Below are 25648 nucleotides of genomic sequence, written 5' to 3' on the forward strand. Positions count from 1 at the left end.
AGGAGCCCTCAGAATCTGAGAAACCCAGCTCTGAGCCGGAGTCCACCCTCCACCACTGACACAATGACCCATTCGTGCTGCTCCCCGCGCTGTCAGCCCCCCTGCTGCAGGACCATGGGCTGTGAGTCCAGCTGCTGCCAGCCCTGCTGCCCCCCCACGGGCTGTCAAACCACCTGCTGCAGGACCACCTGCTACAAACCTACCTGTGTGCCCAGCTGCTGCCCGCCCACCTGTTGCAGCAAACCCTGCTGTCAGCCCACCTGCTGTGAGTCCATCTGCTGCCAGCCCTCATGCCCTCCAACTTGCTATCAAACTAGCGAAACCACCTGCTGTAGGACCACCTGCCACAAGCCTACTTGTGTGACCACCTGCTGTCAGCCCACCTGCTGTGGGTCCAGCAGCTGTGGACAAAACTTCAGTGGGTCCAGCTGCAGCCAGCCTTGCTGCCAGCCAGCTTCCTGTGCACCTGTGTACTGCCACAGAATCTGCTACCACCCCACGTGCTGCTGCCTGCCTGGGTGCCAAGCCCAGGAATGTGGGTCCAGCTGCTGCCAGCCTTGCAGCCGCCCTGTCTGCTGTCAGACCACCTGCTGCCGCCCCAGCTGTGTGTCCACCTGCTGTCGGCCTTCCTGTTGCTGATCACCTCACCAAAGAACCCCTGTCTCCTAGCAACACTTTATAGCAACTGAGTTGCTACTTGGGGACAAAAAATGATTCCTTAGACTTTGCTGACAACTGGTATGCTCTACCAGAATTTGTTAACCCATCTGCCTCTTTAAAAGCTTATAAATCAGCTTGATAGAGTGCAGAGGGTTTCCCCCAGTTGTCTTTCTCTGGTGTAGGAGCATCATGTGCCAGGCATCTTTGATAAGGAATTATGTTTCGGTTTTGGTTCTGAAAATAGGACTGACCATGTTGTACTTCTAAGTAGCTTAGGAAAACAAGTCCTCATAATGTTTCATTAGGTTTCTGCAGCTTATCATAATTAACATAATCATACGTTTCTCTGTCAATATTCCCATGGCTCTTGTGACCTGCGTTTTCCTTTTATGGTACCTTGGAATTGTCTTCCTAGAGGCAGTAGTCTTGCCTGTGTGTTTCTCAATAAATTCTTTGCCATAATCTTCCTACATTGTGTTTGATTTTTACATGGCCTTCCTGATATAGAGATTAAAGTACATACTACATACTATATGCATTATCCATTATGAGTATCATGTTAGCTCTCAGAATCAATTATTAGCTCTATGTAGATGTGGCACAGGTGTTTACCTTGCATACCTATGAATTGTTCAGCTACTCTCTAGATCATCCCTTAGTAACTGTATCAGAACCCCTGTCCCCACACAACACCTTTTTTATGTTAACTGACTTGCTACTGTAACCCCATGAACTGCAGCAGAGAAGACTTCTGTCCTTCACTTCTGTGATCCTGAGCTTCCCAAGTTCAATGATACTTGACCTCATGTGAAACCATCTCATCCTCTGTCATCACCCCCTCCACTCCCTTCTCATCTCTCCCAGCATCAGGAAATCTTTCCAATGATGTCAGGTCTCTCTGCAGTCAGGATATGCAAAAATATTGGAGCTTCAGCTTCAACATCAGTTCCTCCAGTGAAAATTCAGGGTTAATTTCCCTTAGGATTGACAGGCTTTATCTCTTTGCAGTTCAAGGGATTCAACACCACAGTTCAAAAACATTGATTCTTTGGCAATCAGCCTTCTTTATGGTCCAACTGTCATATCAAAACATGACTATGGGAAAAACCATAGCTTTGACTATAGGGAACTTTGTCAGCAAAGTAATGTCTCTGCTTCTTAATATGCTATCTAGGTTGGTCATAGCTTTTCTTCCAAGGAGCAAGCGTCTTTTAATTTTATGGCTGCAGTCACCATGTGCAGTGATTTTGGAGCCCAAGAAAATAAAATTGGTCACTGTTTTCATTGTTTCCCCATCTGTATGCCATTAGTGGTGGAACTGGATGCAATGATCTTAGTTTTTCGAATGTTGAGTTTTAAGCCATATTTTCACTCTCCTCTTCCACCTTCATCAAGAAGCTCTTTAGTTCCTCTTCGCTTTCTGCCATAAGGGTGGTGTCATCTACATATCTGAGGTTATTGATATGTCTCCTGGCAATCTTGATTCCAGCTTGTGCTTCATCCAGCCTGGCATTTCACATGATGTACTCTGCATATAAGTTAAATAAACATGGTGACAATATACAGCCTTGACGCACTCCTTTACCAATTTTGAACCAGTCTGTTATTCCATGTTCGATTCTAATTGTTGTCTCTTGGCCTGCTACAGGTTGCTCAGGAGACAGATATGGTGGTCTGGTATTCCCATCTCTTGAAGACTTGGAAGTTTGTTGCCAATTTGTGTTAAGTCAGGCAAAACCAGTACAATATTATAATTAGCCTCCAATTAAAATATATAAATTTATATTTTAAACAATTAATTCAGTAGTTACAGCAAAAAAAAAAAAAAAAAGTCAGGCATACAGGTGCTTCCCAGGGGTGCTAGTGGTAAAGAATCTGCCTGCCAGTGCAGGAGACTTAAGAGACATAGGTTTCATCCCTGAATTGGGAAGATCCCCTGGAGGAGGGCATGGCAACCCTCTCCAGTATTCTTGCCTGGAGAATCCTATTTACAGAGGAACCTGTTGGCCTATTTAGTCCATAAGTTTGCAAAGAGTTGGACATGACTGAAGCAACTTAGCATGCACCCATGCAGGCATACAGTGTTAAACAAGAGACAAAACCTTAGATTATCATGGAACAAGTAAGGGAAAAACCAATTCTCTAGTGATGAATAGATTTGTTTTCCTGTGATATTCTTGAAAATATAACAATTGTGGTTTTTCAAAGGCATCTGCTTATAAACTGGTTGACCTGTAAAAGCAGGGGGAAGAGAAAGAAAACACTTGTAGATTAATACATAAGTGGTTCAGGATGGGGAACACGCATATGCCCGTGGCGGATTCATGTTGATGTGTGGCAGAACCAATACAATATTGTAAAGTAAGATAATAATAATAATGATAAAAATACACAAGTGGACATAATATGAAAGAAAGTAGTGGAAAATTAACACAACATTGTAAATCAACTATAATTAAATAGAAATAAGTTTAAAAATGAAAAATGATAACATAATATATATGAAAAGTATGTTCTGTACATTCTCCCAATGAGACCAGTGAGCGGCTGAACAAGAATTTGAGTACTTTTCCATATGATTTTAATTCCCGTAACTAAGTGAGTGATAGTTGCTCGGTTGTGTCCGACTCTTTGCAACCCCATGGACTGTAGCCTGTCAGGCTACTCTGTCCATGGAATTCTCCAGGCAAGAAGACTAAGAGCTGTGGTCTTTCCTTCCTTTATAGAGATTTTATGGTTGAAGATAAAATCAGAAGTAAATAAAAGCACAATCTAAGAGTGAGTTTAGTAAAGAAAGTGCGTGCAGGCATGTTAAGTCGCTTCAGTCGTGTCTGACTCTTTGCGATCCCATGTACTGTAGGCTGGCAGGTGCCTCTGTTCATGGGATTCTCCAGGCAGGAATACTGGAGTGGGTTTTTATGCCTTTTTCAAGGGAATTTTCCCTCCCCAGGGATCTCTTATGTCTCCTGCATTGGCAGGCAGGCAGGTTCTTTATCACTGGTGCCACCGGGTAAGTCCAGTACAGAAAGTAGATAATATAAATTAGAAACATCTTAAAAAGGCACAGACACACTCATAAGAATGATAACATATGTTCATGCATTTCAATGGTATTTCATTCCACTAAACCATAATCCAGTACATTTAGAATATTTAGAGAAAATATTTAGACTTAATCTTAACACTATAGATCTAGTTGGAAAGGTTAGTGACTGGGGCCTCAGGGAAAAATGAACATCTGCAGTCAGTAGGGAAATGCTGGGCATTGTCCAAAATGCACCCTGGGAGGTGGGAAAGTACATGCCAGGAGTTAGAGTGAAACAAATGCGATTTTCCAGTGTGCATATCTTCTACCGGGGAGAGTACTGCTCAGTAACTGCTCAGTAATGCCATTCTAGCTGTCTAACAAGTGATCCCAATGAGCAAAAGATTCAGGAGACCAGGCTGGGAGGGGAATGGGGGATAGATGTTAACATAATCACTCTTGAGAGGAGATGTCTGAAAAAGGAATGGGCTACTATGGAGACAAGATATCTCAACTAAACAACCAGTTGGCAGTAGGGGTATTGTGTCTTTGATTTGCAGCTTCTGTGAGTTAATTCCAGCAGGAGACTATAAGGGTTTCTTCCATTACTGAGTCTCTGCGAAGTCCCTACATTCTCTGTCTTGCTCAAACGCTGTAACTGACATTGATTGCTGGCATTGCCGTCCTTCTCTGAAATCCACAAGCACTCAAAGGCGTAACATTAAAATATTACATGGTGCCATGAAATTATGACATTCGCTCACCTGGGCAAAATGTAGCTCTCTCCCCAAGTGCTTTCAAGTTGGTTGCTATTATTTTGACAAATAAACAGGGTCCAAAATTATTCTTGCAGACTCAGAAATCTGTTCTCATTTACATACAAAGGTTGAACCCCTCTCCTGAGGCATAACAATTTATCTATCCCATTATTAATATGCACATTTATTGATCACAATTATAATTGCAGGAACTATAGTTTTCATAGTTCATTTGATCAGTTATTTCTCTGTGCATGAATACTTACACGTAAAGTTAAACAATAATCAGCAGGTCATTTTGTGAGCAATCAGAAGTATATGGAATAACAGAATGCTGAGTGGCATCTAATGCACTCAGGTCGATTATAGTCTTTGATAAGGGCGGGAAGACCCAGGTGCGGCGCCCGCTCCCTGTGCAGTCTTGGTTGCACTGCCACCCTTGACTGTGTGCCTCTGCCGACTGAAATCCCATGGCTGACCACTCCAACCCCATTTCAAAAGCACACGTTCATTTTTCAAATCCTTTCCAGGCAAGAGGAAATTCTGCTAGTCTTGATACCACAATTTCTCTATAAGTTCTTTTGTATAAATTTCTTCTAGTCCTACTTGTGTCTTATAAGCTAGACTTTAGAAGGGTCAAGCCATCAGCTGTAGTTGACAATGACTATGCATGCAAAATTAAAAAGAAAACCCATCTATTGATAAACTATTGGAAGTAATGAGGAAGTTTGGTTATAATATATGAACTAATCGCTATTTTATGTGTCAGAAACAGGACTTTCCCAGTAGCCCAGATGGTAAAGAATCTGCCTGCAATGCAGGAGACCCAGGATCAATCCCTGGGTCAGGAAGATCCCCTGGAGAAGCATTTGGCAATCTACCCCAGTGTTTGTGCCTGGAGAATTCCATGGATAGAAGACCCTGGTGGGCTACAGTCTATGGGGTCACAAAGAGTGAGACACACACACCCTTACATATGAAAACACACATACACATACGTATGAAAACACACGTATGCACACATTTCACACATATGCAGAAAACACACATATACACACACATTTCACACATATGTAGAAAACACACACACATGTTAGAAACACTGAAAAATTAGCATTTTAAGTTGTACCCTAAAATAGCATAAATTATGAAACACCTAGAAATAAAATGGGGAAGACCTCTACAGAGATCAGTACAAATACTTTCACCAAGCAATTCTACTTGTAGATATTTATCCAATAGAAATGTTTATATCCGTGTACCAAAGAACCTGTTCTAAAACTTTTAAAGCAGCATGACTTTATTAGCCCCAGACTGCAAACAATCCACACATATATCAGTAGTAAACAGATGAAAGGTGTCATATGCATCCAGTGGAAGATGGTACAGTAAGGAGATTAAATGAACTTCAGATAATTACATGGATCAGTGTCACAATCCTAATATAAAGAACAAGTGGCCAATTATAGAGTATCTCATTTATATCAAGTTTAGAAAAATCGTGAACTTGCCTACATTTGGGAATGAGTGAGAGAATTTGAAGATAGCAAGTTCTATTTCTTAAGCTGGTAAGAGTGACAGGAGTGTTCACTCGGAGGCAATCTACCAAGTTGGTCATTTTCTCATGCGAACTAGAAATAGTAAATGTGGGGCATTGTATGAGCTCAGAATGAATAATTCATAGCTTATGCGTATGTGTATAAATCCTCACATCATGAATGTTGCATAAGAACACAAAGCACAATATGAAATGAATAGCGGCAAGAGGTTTATTTAGAAATTCAGGAAAGATTCCCTGCTTCTGGGAGACACTAGAAGTGATTATAAAAAGAAGAAAGCAGGATATAAGAATCATGAGTACATTGAAAAGAAACATGATTATGAAGATTATTATGAAGATAGCAGCAGAAACTGAAGAAAGTCATGAGTATGTGTCTTCATAGTTACACGTAGAGGGAAGATGAAGATCCTGATTTCCGAGTCAAAGTGGAGACCATCACTCCATATCAAGGACGCAGGAATGTGGAACATGACTCATATACACAGGAGGAAGAGAATCAACGGGAAGTCCTCCCCAGTCTACCAAGCTGATTCTCAACCTTTTAACCAGGGAGATTAATAACAAAAATTTGGTGATAGAACATTGGCTGTAGCAACATTTGGAAGTAAAATTTGTTCTGGAATGCCAAATCAGGTGATGAGGTTGGTTTGAGAGACAGTGATTCTTTAGCAAAGAGATTAGCAGCAGCTGGACACACAGCTGGGGTGGCAGGAGGTGGTCCTACAGCAGGTGGTCTGAAAGCAGACAGGGTGGCTGCAAGGCTGGCAGCAGCTGGACCCACAGCTCTGGTCTTGGCACCCAGGCAGGCAGCAGCACATGGGGTGGTAGCAGATTCTGTGGCAGTACACAGGTGCACAGGAAGCTGGCTGGCAGCAAGGCTGGCCGCAGCTGGACCCACTGAAGGTTTGTCCACAGCTGCTGGACCCACAGCAGCTGGGCTGACAGCAGGTGCTCACACAAGTAGGCTTGTGGCAGGTGGTCCTACAGCAGGTGGTTTCACTAGCTTGATAGCAAGTTGGAGGGCAAGAGGGCTGGCAGCAGATGGACTCACAGCAGGTGGGCTGACAGCAGGGTTTGCTGCAACAGGTGGGCTGGCAGCAGCTGGGCACACAGGTAGGTTTGCAGCAGGTGGTCCTGCAGCAGGTGGTTTGACAGCCCGTGGGGGGGCAGCAGGGCTGGCAGCCGCTGGACTCACAGCAAGTGGTCCTGCAGCAGGGGGGCTGACAGCGCGGGGAGCAGCACGAGTGGGTCATTGTGTCAGTGGTGGAGGGTGGACTCCGGCTCAGAGATGAGTTTCTCAGATTCTGAGGGCTCCTCCTGTCCTGGGCTTTTATATCCTGGACCCCCAATGTTGGGACCAATAAACAGGACTTTCCTGGTTGTTATTTATGTTATTGTTGTAGTTTTGGATAATTGTCATGGAGGAAGTTGCCTTCTTAGTGTTTTATAGAGAGGCCTCTGTAAATCAGTGTTTGATCTTTTCCTTAATTGGGTCTCGTACTTCAGAATCTTTCCTAGAAATGAAAAGATCAGGAATCATCACCAGCAGCATTGACCTCATCTGGTCATGGGGTAGTTCCTGCTGGCTCTGTGAAGGTCAGAACTGTTCTCCTTTCACAGCTTTGTTCCTTTGGCTCTACTTAGATTGAGACATGCCTCGAAAGGGTCGGGATGCTGATGCATTCTGTGATGAATGAAGCCTGCTTGAGTCCAACTCTGATCCCTAGAAACTCGGGTTCAAGGCTTCCACATCAGTCCATATCTGGACAACTTACTCAATACATTTCCCAGTTTTATCAGAGACATTCAGGTAGAGGATATTTTGCACAATGCTTTTTATGTGAAAATCGGCACCAAAGCAGGAGACTAGAAGCAGGCATAGAAGCAGTACACTGGGTTTCAGACAGCATCAACCAATTAATATTCCACCCCTATTTCATAGCATCCCTATTTTGTAGCTCGGAGAAGGCAATGGCACCCCACTCCAGGACTCTTGCCTGGAAAATCCCATGGATGGAGGAGCCGGTGGGCTGCACTCCATGGGGTCGCTAAGTTGGACATGACCGAGCAACTTCACTTTCACTTTTCACTTCCATGCATTGGAGAAGGAAATGGCAACCCACTCCAGTGTTCTTGCCTGGAGAATCCCAGGGACGGGGGAGCCTGGTGGGCTGCCATCTATGGAGTCGCACAGAATCAGGCACAACTGAAGCAACATAGCAGCAGCAGCATTTTGTAGCTGGGTCAGTGTTCTGAGGTGAGACCTCCCACTTATACACAGATTTTTAAAAATTGAGTCAAATACAATGATAGCCAAGGCATATTTGAATTTGGCAATTTCCATATTTTAACAGATGTTGAATGTGTGAGACATAATTTCTTAATTTTTTTTTTCCTGTGCAATTCTCTCCCTCTCTCTCCTCTAGTTATAAATGAAGGAGTGTAATTGTCATGTCATAGGGAAAGAATATAGGCTTCCCTGATAGCTCAGTTGGTAAAGAATCCACCTGCAATGCAGGAGACCCTAGTTCGATTCCTGGGTCAGGAAGATCCACTGAAGAAGGGATAGGCTACCCACTCCAGTATTCTGGCCTAGAGAATTCCATGGACCATAGAGTCTATGGGTTGGCAAAGAGTCAGACATGCCTAAGCTACTTTCACACAGAGGGAAAGAATATAGTCAACAATATTAAAAAAGAATAAAACAGTGTTTCAGCATTTCACTACCAGCAGTGTTATGTGCTCTCCTGTCTATTGTGAGCTTTCTGAATTCTACTGGCATGTGTCTCTCTTGTTTTTATAAATTTAGGTATAACTTCATAATACATTATATTAGTTTCAAGTGTGAAACATAATGACTTGATATTTTTATGTCTTGCACAATGACCACAGTAAGTCTAGTTAAACTCCATCACCAACTTCAGTTCCAAATGTTTTGGAGTGATGAGAGCTTTTAATATTTACTCTCTTAGCAACTTTCAAATATGTAAGAGAGTATTATTAACTGTAGTCACGATGCTGTGCATTACCTTCCTCATGAGTGTATTTATAACTGGAAGCTTGTGCTTTTGACCCCCTTTACCCATTTTGCCCACCCTCCACCACCCCACTCCAACTCTGCCTACCATTAATGTGTTCTCTCCATCTGAGAGCTCAGGGTTTAGATTTTTGGGTTTCTTTTGCATTCCAAATATAAGTGAGATTATATAGTATTTGTCTTTCTGTCTGACTTGTTTCACTTAGCATAAAGTCTTCTAGGTCCATCTATATTGTCACAAATGGGAAAGCAGCTCATATTTTCCTGCTGAATTGTATTCCATTGCATAATACATAACATATTTTCTTCATTCATCCATTGATGGACACTTTGGTTGTTTCCATATCTTGCCTGCCATAAATAATGCTGCAATGAACATGTGGGTGCTTATATTGTTCCCAGTTAGTGTTTTGTTTTCTTCAGATAAATACCCAGAAGTGGAATTGCTGGATTGGATGGTAGTTCTTCTTTCCATTTTTGAGGAACAGGCATAGTATTTCTCATAGTGACTGCGCCAATTTATGCTCCTGTAAACAGCCCACAAATGTTCTTATTTTCTCCACATTCTCACCAAGACTTGATGTAGCTCGTCCTTCTCATTATAGTCATGCAAAACTATGAGGTGGTAACTCATCATGGTTTTTATTTGCATATCCCTGATGCTTAGAAATGTTGAGCTCCTTTCTGGTACCTGTTGGCCATCTGTATGTCTTATAAGAAAAAAAAAAATGTCTAGTCTGAACGTCTGCCCATTTTTTCAATCAGATTGTTTTTGTTTTGTTTTTTTGTTATTGGGTCAAGTGAGTTCTTTATCTATTTTAATATCAATCCTATCATGTATATGATTTGCAAGTATTTTCCCCCAATCAGTAGGCTGCCTTTTCATTTTGTTTCCTGTTCACTTTACTGTGTGGAAGCTTTTTTCTTTTTGCCATACCATGTGGCTTGTGGGATCTTAATTCCTGGACCAGGGATTCAACCCAGGTCCCCAGCTGTGAAAGCACAGAGTCACACTCAATGGACCACCAGGGAATTCCCGCTCTTTGGTTTGATGTAGTCCCACTTTACTTTTCACCTTTGTGTTTAGTGTCTTTTTTTTTTTAAGCACCAAGAGCAATGTTAAGGTCTCTGTTTCCTCCAGAAATTTGATGGTTTCAGATTCAGGTTTAATCCATTTTGAGTTTCTTGTCTTTTTGCCTGTGTTGGTCTTCATTGCTGTGTGCAGACCGTCTCTAGTTGGGGTAAGTGGGAGCTACTCTCTAGTTGAGGTGTGCAGGCTTCTCGCTGTGGTGGATCTTTCTGCAGAGCACAGACTCGAGAGTGCGGGGGCTCCAGTAGATGTGGCAGGTGAGCGTATTTGCTCTGAGGCACGTGGAATCTTCCCAGACCAGGGACCAAACCCACGTCCCCTGCACTGGCAGGTGGATTCTTAACCACCAGACCACCAGGGAAGTCCATTTTGAGTTAATTTCTGTGTATGGTGTAAGATAGTAGCTCAGTTTTATTCTTTTGTAAGTGGCTGTCAGTTTTTTCAACACCATGTATTGAAAAGACTGTATTTTCACCATTGTATATTCCTGGCTCCTTTGCTATAGATTAATTGGCTGTAGAATGTATGGGTTTATGTCTGGGCTCTCTATCTTGTTCCATGATGTATGTGCGTTTTTATGCCGAACCATACAGTGTTATTTACTATAGTTTTGTAACACACTTTGCTATCAGCAAGCATTATGTCTCCAGCTTTGTTTGACCCGGAGGGATGGTACGGGGAGGGAAGAGGGAGGGGGGTTCCGGATTGGGAAAGCGTGTATACCTGTGGTGGATTCATGTTGATGTATGGCAAAACCAATACCATATTATAAAGTAATTAACCTCCAATTAAAATAAATAAATTTATATTTAAAAATTTAAAAAGAAAAAAAAAGATTGCTTTGGTTATCTGAGTTTTCTATGCTTCCATACACATATTACAATTTTTTTTCTGATTTTGGTGAAAATGCCATTAGACTTTCAATAGGGATTGCACTGAATCTGTAAATTACTTTAGGTAGTAAGGATATTTCAACAATATTATTATTCTAATCCCTGAGCAAAAAATTTGTTTGTATTTTCTTCAATTTCTTTCACCAATGTATTATAGTTCACGGTGTTTACACTGTAGTTTGCAATGTTCTTTCATTTCTGATATTAAATTTGAGGCTTCTCTTTTTCTTAGTGAATCTAGCTAAAGTTTTTAAGTTGCTTACCTTTTTAAAATAAAAACAGCTTTTAGTTTTGTTGATCTTCTCTCCTATTTTTTCCCCCTTTTTAGTCTCTGTTTCATTTATTTCCACTATGATCTTTATTTCCTTGCTTCTGCTCACTTGGGACTTCCTTTGTTCTTCTTTATCTAGTTCCTTGAGTGTAAACTTAGGCAGTTTATTTGAAATTTTTTTGTTTCTCAAGCATTCATTTCTATGAGCTTATCTTTTAGAACTTCTGTTTCTGCACCCGATACGTTTTGGTATGCTGTAATTCCATTATCATTTGTCTCAAGGTATTTTAAAATTTCTCTTTTGATTTCTTCTTTGATTCATCGGTTGTTCAGTTGCATTTTATTGAATCTCCACATTGTGAATTTCTAATTTTCTTTCTAATGTTGGATACTACTGTGGTTTCAAAGTATACTTTATATAGTTTCAATCTTTTTTAACTTACTACGAGTTTGTTTAGTGAGCCAACATATAATCTATCCTGAAGAATGTAAAATGTGTGTTTGAGAAGAATATGTATTATGTTGCCCTTGAAATCTGTATTCTATATATGTCCGTCAAGATGGATTTATATATGGTGTCATTTAAGGCCAATATTCCCCTGTGTATTTTTTGGTCTGGATGATCTGTCCAGCGGTGAAATTAATGTCCTCGAGTGGACTATTAATGTCCTCAACTATTACCATATACTTGTCTACTTCTTCATTAGGTCTGTAAATATTTGCATTACATTAATATATTTAGGTTATCCAATAGCATAAACATTTTGACCACAACATTCTATAAGCAATTCTATAATTAGTGTTTTGCAACAAAAATACAAATATATAAAAATCATGTAAGTAAATATATATTTATATAATATTTATTTATATATTTATCAAAAAACATACAAAAATATTTTTAGTTAAACTAGTTTAACATCTTTACTTTTTCAATAGTCTCAAACTGCAAACTATAGATATATGAGATATATATATATAATATTTGGGGGGTGGAAGAATTTTATAGCTGCAATTTAGAATGCAGAGAGGGTTGTTTTTTGTTTTTTTTTTTTTGCCTTCGGTGTTGTCCAGCCACTCATGCATTCGTCTTCATCAAACGTTTGTAAGCATCCAGTGTGAGAAAGAATATCATCTAAAGAAAATTGTTCTTTGGCCTAAGAATGTGATGACAGAGTAGAAAGAATTAAGTAACTTCTTGCAAAATATATTATGCTCCAAAGAAGTCTCTGAACTGATTCTTACAGACTCAGAAACCTGCTCTGATTCACGTACCCCTCTTGAGGCATAATAATTTTATCCATTCCATAGACTAATGCCAATTTATTCATCACAATTGGGCTTCCCTGGTGACTCAACTAGTAAAGAACCCACTTGCCAATGCAGGAGACACAAGAGACCTGGGTTCAGTCCCTGAGTCAGGAAGATCCCGTGGAGAAGAAAATGGCAATCTACTCCAGGGTTCTTGCCTGGAAAATGCCACGGGCAGAGGAGCTAGAAGGCTGTAGTCCATGGGGCTGCAGAGAGCTGGACACAACTGAGCACACGTGCACACACACACGCATTAGTCACAATCATAACTGTAATGACTATAGTTTGGGCAGTCTATTAGACCCGTCATTTCTCTCTGCAGGAGTATCTAAAGGGAAAGTCAAACAGCAACTAGAAGTTCCTTTTATGAGAGCAAAGAATCAAAATAAGTATTAGGAACAGCAAAATGTTGAATAGTATCCCAGGCACTCGTGTCAAACACGTGGTCTTTCCTAAGGGGCTGGAAGACTCAGGAGCAGGGCCCCTCGTGCCTGTGCACTGCCAAACCTTGTATGTGTGCCTCTCCTGACTCTGACCTTCCATAGCCAGCTGTCCCATCCCCACTGAAGAAACACACATTCATTTTTCAAATCCCCTGCAAGCTTGAGGAAATTCTGCTAGGCTTGATATCACATTTTCTCTCTAAAGTGTCTTTGTATAAATTGGTTCTAGTCCTATTTATGTCCGTAAGTACAACTTCAGAGGGAAAATCCTGTCAACTGCAGTTGATATGACTATGTATGTAAAAAAGTTTTTTTAAAGCCCATCGATTGGTAAACATTTAGAAATAATTAGGAAGTTTGGTTATAATATCAACATACATAAATTAATTACTTTTATATATGTCAGAAATACTGAGAAATTAAAATTTTAAGTTGTACTCTATAATAGCATAAACTATCGAGTAACTAAAAGAAGAAATATAATAAAAGTGGGAAAGACCTCTACAGAGGACAGTATAAACACTTTGACCAAGCAGTTCTACTTGTAGATATTTATCCAACAGAAATGTTTATCTATGTGCACCAGAGGACCAGTTCATAACAACATTACTTTTATTATCCCCACTGCAACCAACCCACATATATATCAATAGTAAATAAATAAAATGTGTCATATTCAATCACTGGAAGACTATACAGCAAGGAGAATGAATGAACTACCCGAAAATGACATGGATGAGCGTGACAATCGTAATATAAAAGGAAAGTGACCGATTCTGTGCTATTGAGAGTTATATTTGAAAGGGTTGGGCTTAAGTTCTATTTCTTAACCTGATAATAGTGACATGCATTCACTTTGAGATAGTTTATCAAGTTGGAGGTTTTCTCACATGAGAAATGGAAAAACTAATTTGTGGGGGATTGTATGAGCTCAGCCTTACATCATGAATTCTGTTGTTGTTTAGTAGCCAAGTCAGGTCTGACCCTTTTGCGACTCCATGGACTATAACCCTCCAGGCTCCTCTGTCTATGGGATTTCCCAGGCAAGACTACTGGAGTAAGTTGCTGTTTCTTTCTCCAGATGCTGTATAATAACAAAAAACACAGTATGGGATGAATAGTGGCACAAGATTTATTTAGAAATCCAGGTAAAATTCCCTGTATCTAGAGAGACAACTCAAAGTGATTATGAAAAAGAAGAAAGTTAGACACAAAAATAATCAGTATAGTGAAAAGATACATGATTATGAAGACTATTATGAAGATAAGTATCCGAAACTAAAGAAAAAGTCATGAGGATTTTCCCCAAAAAATACATGTAGAGAGAAGGTGAAGATCTAGATTTCAAAGTCAAAGCCAAGATGCTCCATTATAATGATGTAGGAAGCTGGTGCATGACCCACACGGATAGGAAGGGGAGAATCAGGGCGAAGTCCCATACATTCCATCAAGCTGATTCATGAGCTTTTTTATAGGCAGATGACTAATAAAAAAAATCAGCATCGTTTGGAAATGAATTTGTCCGAGGAACAGCAAGGTTGATTTGTGAGATGGTGGTTCTTTGGTGAGATTTTCAGCAGCAGGAAGGCTGGCATATTCAGTTACACAGATAATTAGGGTATTTTTAGGTGATGGAGAGTCTAGGTATGAGCCCTGGGGCTCTTCCATCCAGGGGGTCTGGTTTTCCAGTTGATATGTCATTTCTATAGATACGGGGCATATAGCTCAAAGTCCACAGTCTGGCCCAAGATGGAGTCCTGCTTTCAAGATGGAGCCTGTTCTGTCTGTTTCCTCCTTCATATATATACCTATGGTTGATTCATGTTGATATATGGCAGAAACCATTGCAATATTGTAATTATCCCCTAATTAAAAATAATATTTAAAATAATTACCAACCCAATTCCATTTGATTCCTACAAAATCAAATTGATCATAATATATGAGCATTCAATATCTTAAATTTCATCAACTGTTAACTTCAGTAGAAGCTGTTAAGCCAAATGGAGAACTTTGATTATGACAGATAACACTTCTGCTGTGCAAGGGTAGTGGAAAGAGAAAATACTCACAGTGAACAGTGAGTCAGTACACATGTCCATTATATATATGTGTATATATATATATATATATATTTTTTTTTTCCGAGAAAATGTGCCCTGAGGAAATGATGTTCTTTGCCTATTTGCATGTGGTAAAAGGACTGACTGTTTGGATTGAGCCAAGGGAGGAGCAAGAGTGGAAAGTACAGGGATCTGGAGAATTCTTAGATGGAGGCAGGTGTGAGGGCAGAAAGCGTTCCCCCTTGTGTCCCACATCAATGACCTCCAGAGTGTTTACCACGAAGGAGACACGGGACAGCTACAAGTTTGGGATCTCTTATCCCATCTCTGTCTTTAGGTGCATCGATTCTTATACAAGAGAGCATAAACGGAGTATCCATGGTGGCAGGCGTGGGAGATGTGTGTGGACCAACAGCACAAGCTGGCTCTGACCATGGCTGGCCCTGCTGTACATGCTGTTAGTCAGAAGCAGAGAATAACATCCCTCAGGAAGCCTAGCCATCGAACTTGAAGGCAGGCTAGTTTTCCTCCTAGGTTACATGTGCATGGAAAAGACAGCAATTCTTCTTTACCAAGATCCCATGTTGTAAACATGGATTTGTTGTCCTTATCAGCAGTACTGCCCACCAGCTTATAGTAACATTGTCATAGGATTCGGAATCGTCCAACTTTGGACCCACTGACCCACTTTTTGATGAACAAGATCAACAAGAGGCAAATGAACATGGGATCTACTTGTTCTGCCATACATCACATGACAGAGATGGCCGGCCCATGGAAAATTAGAATCGTCTTGTTCAGATCAGTTCAGTCACTCAGTCATGTCCGACTCTTTGCGACCCCATGGACTGCAGCACACCAGGCTTCCCTGTCCATCACCAACTCCTGGAGCTTACTCAACTCATGTCCATTGATGCCATCCAACCATCTCATCCTCTGTCATCCCCTTCTGCTGCTCTCAATCTTTCCCTGCTTCAGGGTCTTTTCAAATGAGTCAGTTCTCCACATCAGGTGGCCAAAGTATTGGAGTTTCAGCTTCAACATCAGTCCTTTCAATGAATAGTCAGGACTGATTTCCTTTAGGATGGATTGGTTGGATCTCCTTGCAGTCCAAGGGACTCTCAAGAGTCTTCTTCAACACCACAGTTCAAAGGCATCAATTCTTTGGTGCTCAGATTTCTTTATAGTCCAACTCTCACATCCACCCATGACTACTGGAAAAACCATAGCTTTGCCTAGATGGACCTTTGTAGGCAAAGGAATTCTCTGCATTTTTTCTTTTTTATTTTTTTTTACTTTATTTTACTTTACAATACTGTATTGGTTTTGCCATACATTGCCATGAATCCACCACGGGTGTACATGCGTTCCCAAACATGAACCCTCCTCCCACCTCCCTCCCCATAACATCTCTCTGGGTCATCCCCGTGCACCAGCCCCAAGTATCCTGTATCCTGCATCAGACATAGACTGGAGATTCGTTTCTTACATGATCGTATACATGTTTCAATGCCATTCTCCCAAATCATCCCACCCTCTCCCACTCCCTCTGAGTCCAAAAGTTCGCTCTACACATCTGTGTCTCTTTTGCTGTCTCGCATATAGGGTCATCACTGCCATCTTTCTAAATTCCATATATATATGTGTTAGTATACTGTATTGGTGTTTTTCTTTCTGGCTTACTTCACTCTGTATAATCGGCTCCAGTTTCATCCATCTCATTAGAACTGATTCAAATGTATTCTTTTTAACGGCTGAGTAATACTCCACTGTGTATATGTACCACAGCTTTCATATCCATTCATCTGCTGATGGACCTCTAGGTTGTTTCCATGTCCTAGCTATTATAAACAGTGCTGTGATGAACACTGGGGTACATGTGTCTCTTTCAATTCTGGTTTCCTCGGTGTGTTCTGCACAACAAAGGAAAATATAAGCAAGGTGAAAAGACAACCTTCAGAATCGGAGAAAATAATAGCAAATGAAGCAACTGACAAAGAACTAATCTCAAAAATATACAAGCAACTCCGGCAGCTCAATTCCAGAAAGATAAACAACCCAATCAAAAAATGGGCCAAAGAACTAAATAGACATGTCTCCAAAGAAGACATACGGATGGCTAACAAACACATGAAAAGATGCTCAACATCACTCATTATTAGAGAAATGCAAATCAAAACCACAATGAGGTACGACTTCACACCAGTCAGAATGTCTGCAATCCAAAAGTCTACAAGCAATAAATGCTGGAGAGGGTGTGGAGAAAAGGGAACCCTCCTACACTGTTGGTGGGAATGCAAACTAGTACAGCCACTATGGAGAACAGTGTGGAGATTCCTTTAAAAATTGCAAATTCTCTGCTTTTTAATAGGAGGTCTAGGTTGGTCATACGTTTTCTTTCAAGGAGCAAGCCTCTTTTAATTTCATGGCTGCAGTCACCATCTACAGTGATACTGGAGCCCCCCAAAATAGTCTCTCAATGTTTCCATTGTTTCCCCATCTATTTGCCATGAAGTGATGTGACCAGATGCCATGATCTTAGTTTTCTGAATGTTGAGTTTTAAGCCAAGAGTATTAAGCCTCTTTCAGTTTCATCAAGAGATGGCTGACCCATGGAAAATTAGAATGGTCTTGTAGATGTGCAGTGAAGAACCAACTTAGAGATGACAACACACGAGGTTGATATGTTGTTTCTCAATATGGTACATATTTTGACCTAATGGCCACTATGTGGTTCCCATACAGGTAGTACCGTGTATATCCACAAAGGTAGTATACGTGGTTTGAGAAAGTGAAGTAGCAGTGAACCCTCTCACTTTAACTCAGGGTAACATATATGGGAATCTGTTCTTCCCCTCCCCATGGATCTACACTCTCCTGGACTGAAGGTTTTAATACTATGAAAGTCACATGTTTTAGGGAATAAAGTCTATGTTTAAACTGTCATCTGGTCATTTTGGACTCCTCATCTAGATAGACCAGTGGGCAGAGAGAGGAGTTTCTAATTGCTGAGGGGTCATTATCGTGAAAAGATAGAGGGCAGGGAGAAATAGTCTGAACATAATTTCCTTGGAGTCTCTCATGGTGTGTCCAGGACCAGCAATAGATAACCACATGAACAACGACAGCAACTATAGCTCGCCAAGGACATAGTCACTGAGGTTCAGACATCTATTCATCCTTCCTTGGGATGTAAATGCAAGTGCCCTTGAGCAGGAACAGAAGACTTCATCCTGGATGAGTCTGTTTATTATTAGGTAAATCACACTACACAATGAAATGGGTTTTTAATAATGAGATAATCATTAGGAAGGGGGCTAATATGATGCTCATATTGGATAAGACATATAATATATAAATCTCTATATGAGGAATGTGGTGCAATAAATCAAACACATACAGAAGAATTGTGGTACACCATTTATTGAGAAACATACAGGTAAAACCCAAAGTGATTGTAAAAGGAGAAAGCATGATACAAGAACTATGAGGGTAGCAAAAGAGAAAACATGATTATAAAGTTTATGATCGGCTATAGAAACCTATAGGAACATTCTGAGATCTGGTTTTCTTAAGTTACTCAGAAGAACTAGATGGTCAATCCTATTTTCAGAGTCAAAACCAAGACATACTCCCTTATCACAGATGCAGGAAGGTGGTACATGGTCCTCCTACACCAGAGGAAGACAATTGGAGGAAGCCCCCCGCACTCCGTCAAGCTACTTCACAAGCTCTTAAGCAAGGAGATGAGTAACTGAAATTCTGGTCGAGCATGTCAGTTGTCAGCACAGTCTAGGCAGTGATGTTGTTTTGTCCCCAGGTAGCAAGTCAATTAATAGAAGGTGCTGTATAGGGACAGTGGATGCTTGGCAAGGTGATCAGCAGCAGGAAGGCTGGCAGCAGCTGGACACACAGCTAGGGCGGCAGCAGGTGGTCCGACAGCAGGTGGTCTGACAGCAGACAGGGCGGCTGCAAGGCTGGCAGCAGCTGGATCCACAGCTCTGGGCTTGGCACCCAGGCAGGCAGCAGCATGTGGGGTGGTAGCAGGTTCTATGGCAGTACACGGGTGCACAGGAAGCTGGCTGACAGCAGTTAGAACCACCGCAGGTTTGTCCACAGCTGCTGGATCTATAGCAGGTGGGCTGACAGCAGCTGGTCACACAAGTAGGTTTGCAGCAGGTGGTTTCAGTGATTTGACAGCAAGTTTGGGGGCAGGAGGGCTGAGAGCAGCTGGACTCACAGCAGGCGGGCTGGCAGCAGGTGGTCGCACAAACAGGCTTGAGGCAGGTGGTCCTGCAGCACGTGGTCTGACAGCTGATAGGGCGACAGCAAGGCTGGCAGCAGCTGGACCCACCGCAGGCGGGCTGACAGCAGGTGGTCACACAGGTAGGTTTGGAGCAGGTGGTCCTACAGCAGGTGTGTTCACTAGTCTGATAGCAAGTTGGGGGGCAGCAAGGCCGACAGCAGCTGGACTCACAGCAGGTGGGCTGGCAGCATGGGGAGCAGCAGGAGTGAGTCATGTTGTCAGTGGTGGAGTGTGGACTCCTGTTCACAAGTGAGTTTCTCAGATTCTGATGACTACTTCTGTTCTGAGGCTTTTTATACACTGGACCCCCAGTGTTGGGACCAATAAGCAAGACTTTCCTTGTGTATGCCGTTTTTGTAGTCAATGGGAAATTATCCACGAGGAAATGATTTCTTTAGTGTTTTGAGGCCTATTTAAATTAGTGTTTGATCTTCTTTTTAATTAGGAGTAGCACTTAAGAACCATTTCCAGAAGTGAAAAAGAATAAGGAATCATCGCAGCAGCATCTCTGGCATGTGACATCATCAGGTCATGGGATAGTTCTTCCTGCCTTGGCCAGGGTCGGAACAGTCACCTTTTCTTTGTTCCTTTGACTGTGCTTAGGTTGAGACTTGCTGGATGCTGATGCATGCTGTGATGAATGAAGCCTGCTAAAGTCCAAGTCTGATCTCAGACAAAGTCTGAGATTCAAGATAATCACGTGTATCTATATACATGAGTTTCTTTTTTTTAAATTTTTTTGAAATATAAATTTATTTACTTTAATTGGAGGTTAATTACCTTACAATATTGTATTGGTTTTTCCATACTTCAGCATGAATCTGCCACAGGTATACACGTGTTCCCCATCCTGAATTCCCCTCCCACCTCCCTCTCCATACCATCCTTCTGGGTCATCTCTGTGCCAGGACTTGGAAGCAACCTAGATGTCCATCAACAGATGAATGGATAAGAAAGCTGTGGTACAAATACACAATGGAATATTACGCAGCCATTAAAAAAGAATACATTTGAATCAGTTCTAATGAGGTGGATGAAACTGGAGCCTATTATACAGAGTGAACTAAGCCAGAAAGAAAAACACCAATACAGTATACTAACGCATATATATGGAATTTAGAAAGATGGTAATGATAACCCTGTATGCGAGACAGCAAAGAGACACAGATGTATAGAACAGTCTTTTGGACTCTGTGGGAGAGGGAGAGGGTGGGATGATTTGGGAGAATGGCATTGAAACATGTATATACATGTCTTTCCAATCAGTAGTGACTGACCTAAAATGTTTCCCAGCTTCATTGGGTACATTTAGGTAGAAGGTGTTGACAGGTTGTTCTTCACTAACTTTTCAGCACCAAAGCTGGAATGCAGGCAAAAGCTGTACCCTGTTTTCAGGCAACATCAATGCATTAATGTCCCATAACTATTTTTAGCTGGATCAATCACCTCTGGTGAGACATCACAACTTCACATGCTTTCTTTTATAATTTGTGACAAAGAGGTAGATAGGATGATATTGATAGATTTATATATTTCAGTAAATGTGAAATGTGTCAGCCATAATATCTTAAAGTTTTTTCTGCCCTCTCTTTTAGATACACATGTAAGAGTGTAACTGCCATGCCATAGGGAAAGTATATAATCCACAGTGCTAGAAACAATAAACGTGTTTCAATATTTCTCTACAGCAGTGTCATGTACTCTCCTGCTATGAGACTCCTGAATTCTCCTGGTATGTGTCTATCCTTGGTTGTTTGTTTTAAGTTGAGCTGTAATTGACATGGCCTTATGTTGTTTATAGGTGTTCTGCATAATAATTTGATATTTGTAGATGTTGCAGAGTTATTACTGTAGTTAACATTAACATCTGTCACAATTGATAGTTACAAAGTCTTTTTTCTTGCATGAGAGCTTTTAAAATCTACTTTTCTAGCAACTTTCAAAGATTTCAGTATTCTTAACTATGGTCATTATGCTGTACATTACATTCCCCATGCGTTTATTTTATAAGCGGAAGCCTGTACCTTGTGATCCCATTTACCTATTTCACCCACCCCACCTCCAACCTCTGGCTACCATTGATATGCTCTATCTGTGAGCTCAGTTTTACAAAAACTTTTTTTAAGATTCCATGTATAAGTGAGATCACATGGTATTTGTCTCTCTCTAACTCATTTCATTTGGCTTACTGTCCTCAAGGCCCATCCGCATGGTCATAAATGAAAAGATATCCCTCAGAAAGAGTCCATTTGAGTCTGAGGAGTCCAGCTTCATTCTTTGGCACAGGGCTGCCCAGTTTTCCCGCCACAATTTATTTAAAAGATTGCAATTTCCTTACTGTATTAATATATTCTCAGCTCCTTTGTAATAAATTAGTAGGCCATAGAATGTGTGGACTTATTTCTGGCCTCTTCATTCGATTCCACTGATCTAGGTGCCGGTTTTTTCCAATCCATACTGTTTTGTTGGTATAGCTTTGTAATACTATTTGGAATCAAGGAAATGATGCTTCCAGCTTTGTTCTTCTGTATCACTATTGCACTGGCTATTTTGTGGTTCCATACACATTTTAATTGTTTTCCTTCTTTCTGCCACTGGAACTACATTATCATTTTATCCTTTCTACACTATCATTTTATCATTTCTACTGCTATTGACTGTATGTTTCCCATTTCATGGCAATCATACTCTAACATATATATCTAAAAGAGAGAAAATGAGGCCTAAAAGCTTTAAGAAATTGTGGCTGAGATTCCACATTTGTTGGAATATGTAAATTTACAGATTCAAACATACCTTAGTTATTCTCCTATCTAACCTGCCTGTCACAAATTATAGAAGAAAGTATATGCAAATTGGGATGTCTCACCAGAGGTCGTTAGCCTAACTAGAAAACAGCAGTGAAGCAGTAAGGAAGGGATGCTGTTTGAAAATAGGATTCAGCTTTGCCTCTGTTCCACTTTTGGTGCTGATTTTCATTTGAAAAACAATGTGGCAACCATCCTCCACTCAGATGACCCTGATAAAACTGGGAAACATTTCAAACCAGTTGCCAAATGTAGATATATATAGATACATGTGGAAGTCTTAACTCTGACTTTGTCGGAGATCAGGCTTGAACTCAAGCAGGCTTCATTCATCACAGAATGCATCAGCATCCCAACCCTTTCGAGGCACGCCTCAATCTAAGTAGAGCCAAAGGAACAAAGCTGAGAAGGGAGAACAGTTCTGCCCTTCACAGAGCCAGCAGGAACTACCCCATGACCAGATGAGGTCACATGACCAGAAATGCTGCTGGTGATGATTCCTGATCTTTTCATTTCTAGGAAAGATTCTTAAGTACTAGACCCAATTAAGGAAAAGATCAAACACTGATTTACAGAGTCCTCTCTATAAAACACTAAGAAAGCAACTTCCTCCATGACAATTATCCAAAACTACAACAATAACATAAATAATAACCAGGAAAGTCCTGCTTATTGGTCCCAACATTGGGGTCCAGGATATAAAAGCCCAGAACAGGAGGAGTCCTCAGAATCTGAGAAACTCAGCTCTGAGCCGGAGTCCGCCCTCCACCACTGACACAATGACCCACTCGTGCTGCTCCCCACGCTGTCAGCCCCCCTGCTGCAGGACCACTTGCTGTGAGTCCAGCGGCTGCCAGCCCTGCTGCCCCCGCACGTGCTGTCAAACCACCTGCTGCAGGACCACCTGCTACAAACCTACCTGTGTGACCAGCTGCTGCCAGCCCACCTGTTGCAGCAAACCCTGCTGTCAGCCCACCTGCTGTGAGTCCATCTGCTGCCAGCCCTCATGCCCTCCAACTTGCTATCAAACTAGCGAAACCACCTGCTGTAGGACCACCTGCCACAAGCCTACTTGTGTGAGCACCTGCTGTCAGCCCACCTGCTGTGGGTCCAGCAGCTGTGGACAAACCTTCAGTGGGTCCAGCTGCAGCCAGCCTTGCTGCCAGCCAGCTTCCTGTGCACCTGTGTACTGCCACAGAATCTGCTACCACCCCACGTGCTGCTGCCTGCCTGGGTGCCAAGCCCAGGAATGTGGGTCCAGCTGCTGCCAGCCTTGCAACCGCCCTGTCTGCTGTCAGACCACCTGCTGTAGGACCACCTGCTGCCGCCCCAGCTGTGTGTCCACCTGCTGCCCTTCCTCCTGCTGATCCTCCTGTCATAGAACCATGTGGGACACATCAGTCTTCTGACAGCTAACATATGAGTTCTCCAGTTACTGCCGCAAGCTCCACTGCCAGGCTTTATCAGCATCCAGCATGCAGCCACCATCTTTCTATGAGTCATATTCCCGATTAAGAGGCTCTGTGAGGTGGTATGGTAGCATGCAGTTGACTTCAGTCTGCCTTTCTCCATCTTCCTTTTCTATTAAACTCTGTGATATCTGCAAGTTTTAGGTCTCCTGCCTTGCAGTCATTGTGTCAGCCTTGCAAAAATGATCACCACTTTTCTTGAGTAACCTAAAGCACAAATCACTGTGTTGGTTTTCTTAGGTTTCTTTCATGTTTACTACTTCATAAGTTTTTTCCCTAATGGACTCATTAGAGAAAATGACTCATTCTATTTTACTTCCTCCTCCTTAGGATTACCCTGCGTTGTATTCTCAGCTGTGAGAAAGCTTCTCTGATTTCTTCCGAATAAAGTCTTTGCTGTCTTCTAACCTATATTCTGATTTGACTTTTTATACAGCATTTTCTTTTAAGTCCTCTCATTCATACTGTATTTCTGAGCCTGATAATGACCCCTAAGCTTGTGGCAGAACCAAGGTGATTGCCCCCCTCTTATGGATGAATAAAAGCCACTCGACTATTCATAGGTAGAATTTGGTTGAGAGCTAGGGTCTCTTTTGTTTGTGCTCCAGGGTCTTACAATAAGATCTTACTAGAAGCACAAAGTGATCTGAGCACTGGGAATATGTGTGCTTTGGATTGCCTGTGTACCATTGAATACAAGCCTTTCCCTATGCAGATAAATTTCCTGTTTAAAAATGTATTCTCTCAGCTATTTTCCAAACTTCAGTGACCATTTGCCCACATAAGGCCAATAGGCTGGTTTTAAAAGCCAACTACGAGGTTTAAGAATCTTTTATATTCCTGGCACTCTGCTGGCACATTCAAGCCAGAAGCTTATCTAAAAACACCTGCTTTTTTATGTCAGAATATGTCATGCTGGGATGGTCTAGTTAGATAAGTCTGGGGTTTCCTAGGGCCACAGATACTATGGAATATTAAAAAGGAATCTGGTGAAGCATATACATTCAGCCATATTTCTTTTACTTCTAAATTCTAAGTTCATTTTTTCTCCAAATTAAAATATTATCAAGACGATTATGTATATATGCAGAACTGAGAAACGAGCTAACCACACCATGGAAATTTTACCTTAGAGCTATCCACAGTCTCTACAAAACATCCTGAGGTTTATGACATGAAACTGAAGCATGAATCAAATCCAGATGTGTCTGGGATTCTCTGAAGACTGCTTAGTTTATAATAGGGGAAGGAGATAAGGTGCAGTAATAATATGTTAATTATATTTAGATAGTCTAAATCAGTGTTCTGCAACTTGGGACTGTTAATATTTGGATTGGTGGGTGAGGGGCAACGTTGTGAACATGGAGAAAGGTTAACAGCATCCTGCCTCTACCCACTAAATGCCACAGCATCCCATTCTAGCTTGTGTCAAACAGAGCTAAGATGGGTGGAGAAGGTGGATAAATGGTAAAAACACAAGTGTGCAATCTACAGAGAAATTGCATAGATATATAAAATTGGATAACAATAAAATGTGACATCAAAACTCATAGGATGTTACAATAGCAATCTTTTAAGGGTAACTTATATGTTTCAATCTTCATATTAGAAGAGAAGAAGACCTCAAAATTAAGGTGTTAGATGTCTCATCTTAAGAAATTAAGGGAAAACAACACCACTGCCCACAAACCAACTAAAAGAAAACAAATACTCAGAAGAGTGGAGATTAGTAAAACAGAAAATAAAGGAAAAATAGTGAAGCTTGACAAAGGCAAAATTTGGTCTTTTAAAAAAGTGAGCAAAATAGAAAAAAACTCTGGGAAGATTGAGTGGCTAAAAAGAAACAAGACAAAATTAATATTATAAAAGAAAAATTAGACCTAAAATAAAGATTAAACAGACTTAAAATAGCAAAAATTATTTTAATTATCTGTTGTTGTGTAACAAATTATTA

The 25648-nt window shown here is 41.2% G+C and overlaps 3 protein-coding genes across 4 annotated transcripts; 1 reads left to right on the forward strand and 2 right to left on the reverse strand.

Annotated features, from left to right (window-relative positions):
• Positions 1-63: 63 nt before the first annotated feature.
• Positions 64-24102, forward strand: LOC101116068 (keratin-associated protein 9-1-like). Its single transcript, XM_042255945.2, has 4 exons — positions 64-500; positions 564-631; positions 3949-3956; positions 23068-24102. Exons 1-4 carry the CDS (start codon positions 64-66, stop codon positions 23590-23592), a joined length of 1038 nt encoding a protein of 345 aa, XP_042111879.1. The 3' UTR covers positions 23593-24102.
• LOC114112036 (keratin-associated protein 9-2-like) lies at positions 6682-7310 on the reverse strand. Of its 2 annotated transcripts, XM_042255948.1 has the most exons (2): positions 7196-7310; positions 6682-7138 (listed from the first exon to the last, which is right to left on the reverse strand). In XM_042255948.1, exons 1-2 carry the CDS (start codon positions 7255-7257, stop codon positions 6682-6684), a joined length of 519 nt encoding a protein of 172 aa, XP_042111882.1. In that variant the 5' UTR covers positions 7258-7310. The 2 variants fall into 2 exon arrangements, with proteins under 2 accessions (XP_042111882.1, XP_027830340.2); XM_027974539.2 differs by having other exon boundaries at positions 6682-7310.
• Positions 18520-19688, reverse strand: LOC114116844 (keratin-associated protein 9-8-like). Its single transcript, XM_042255947.1, has one exon. It carries the CDS (start codon positions 19630-19632, stop codon positions 18991-18993), a length of 642 nt encoding a protein of 213 aa, XP_042111881.1. The 5' UTR covers positions 19633-19688; the 3' UTR covers positions 18520-18990.
• Positions 24103-25648: the final 1546 nt, after the last annotated feature.

This window comes from Ovis aries, chromosome 11 (assembly GCF_016772045.2).
Source record: "Ovis aries strain OAR_USU_Benz2616 breed Rambouillet chromosome 11, ARS-UI_Ramb_v3.0, whole genome shotgun sequence".
Lineage (NCBI taxonomy): Eukaryota > Metazoa > Chordata > Mammalia > Artiodactyla > Bovidae > Ovis > Ovis aries.

Coding starts and splice junctions, on each gene's coding strand:
- LOC114112036 (XM_027974539.2), bottom strand. CDS start 7,257: ATGACCCACTCGTGCTGCTCCCCGCGCTGTCAGCCCCCCTGCTGCAGG.
- LOC114116844 (XM_042255947.1), bottom strand. CDS start 19,632: ATGACTCACTCCTGCTGCTCCCCATGCTGCCAGCCCACCTGCTGTGAG.
- LOC101116068 (XM_042255945.2), top strand. CDS start 64: ATGACCCATTCGTGCTGCTCCCCGCGCTGTCAGCCCCCCTGCTGCAGG. Junction 501..563: donor AGAATCTGCTACCACCCCAC/GTGCTGCTGCCT, acceptor CCAGCCTTGCAG/CCGCCCTGTCTGCTGTCAGA.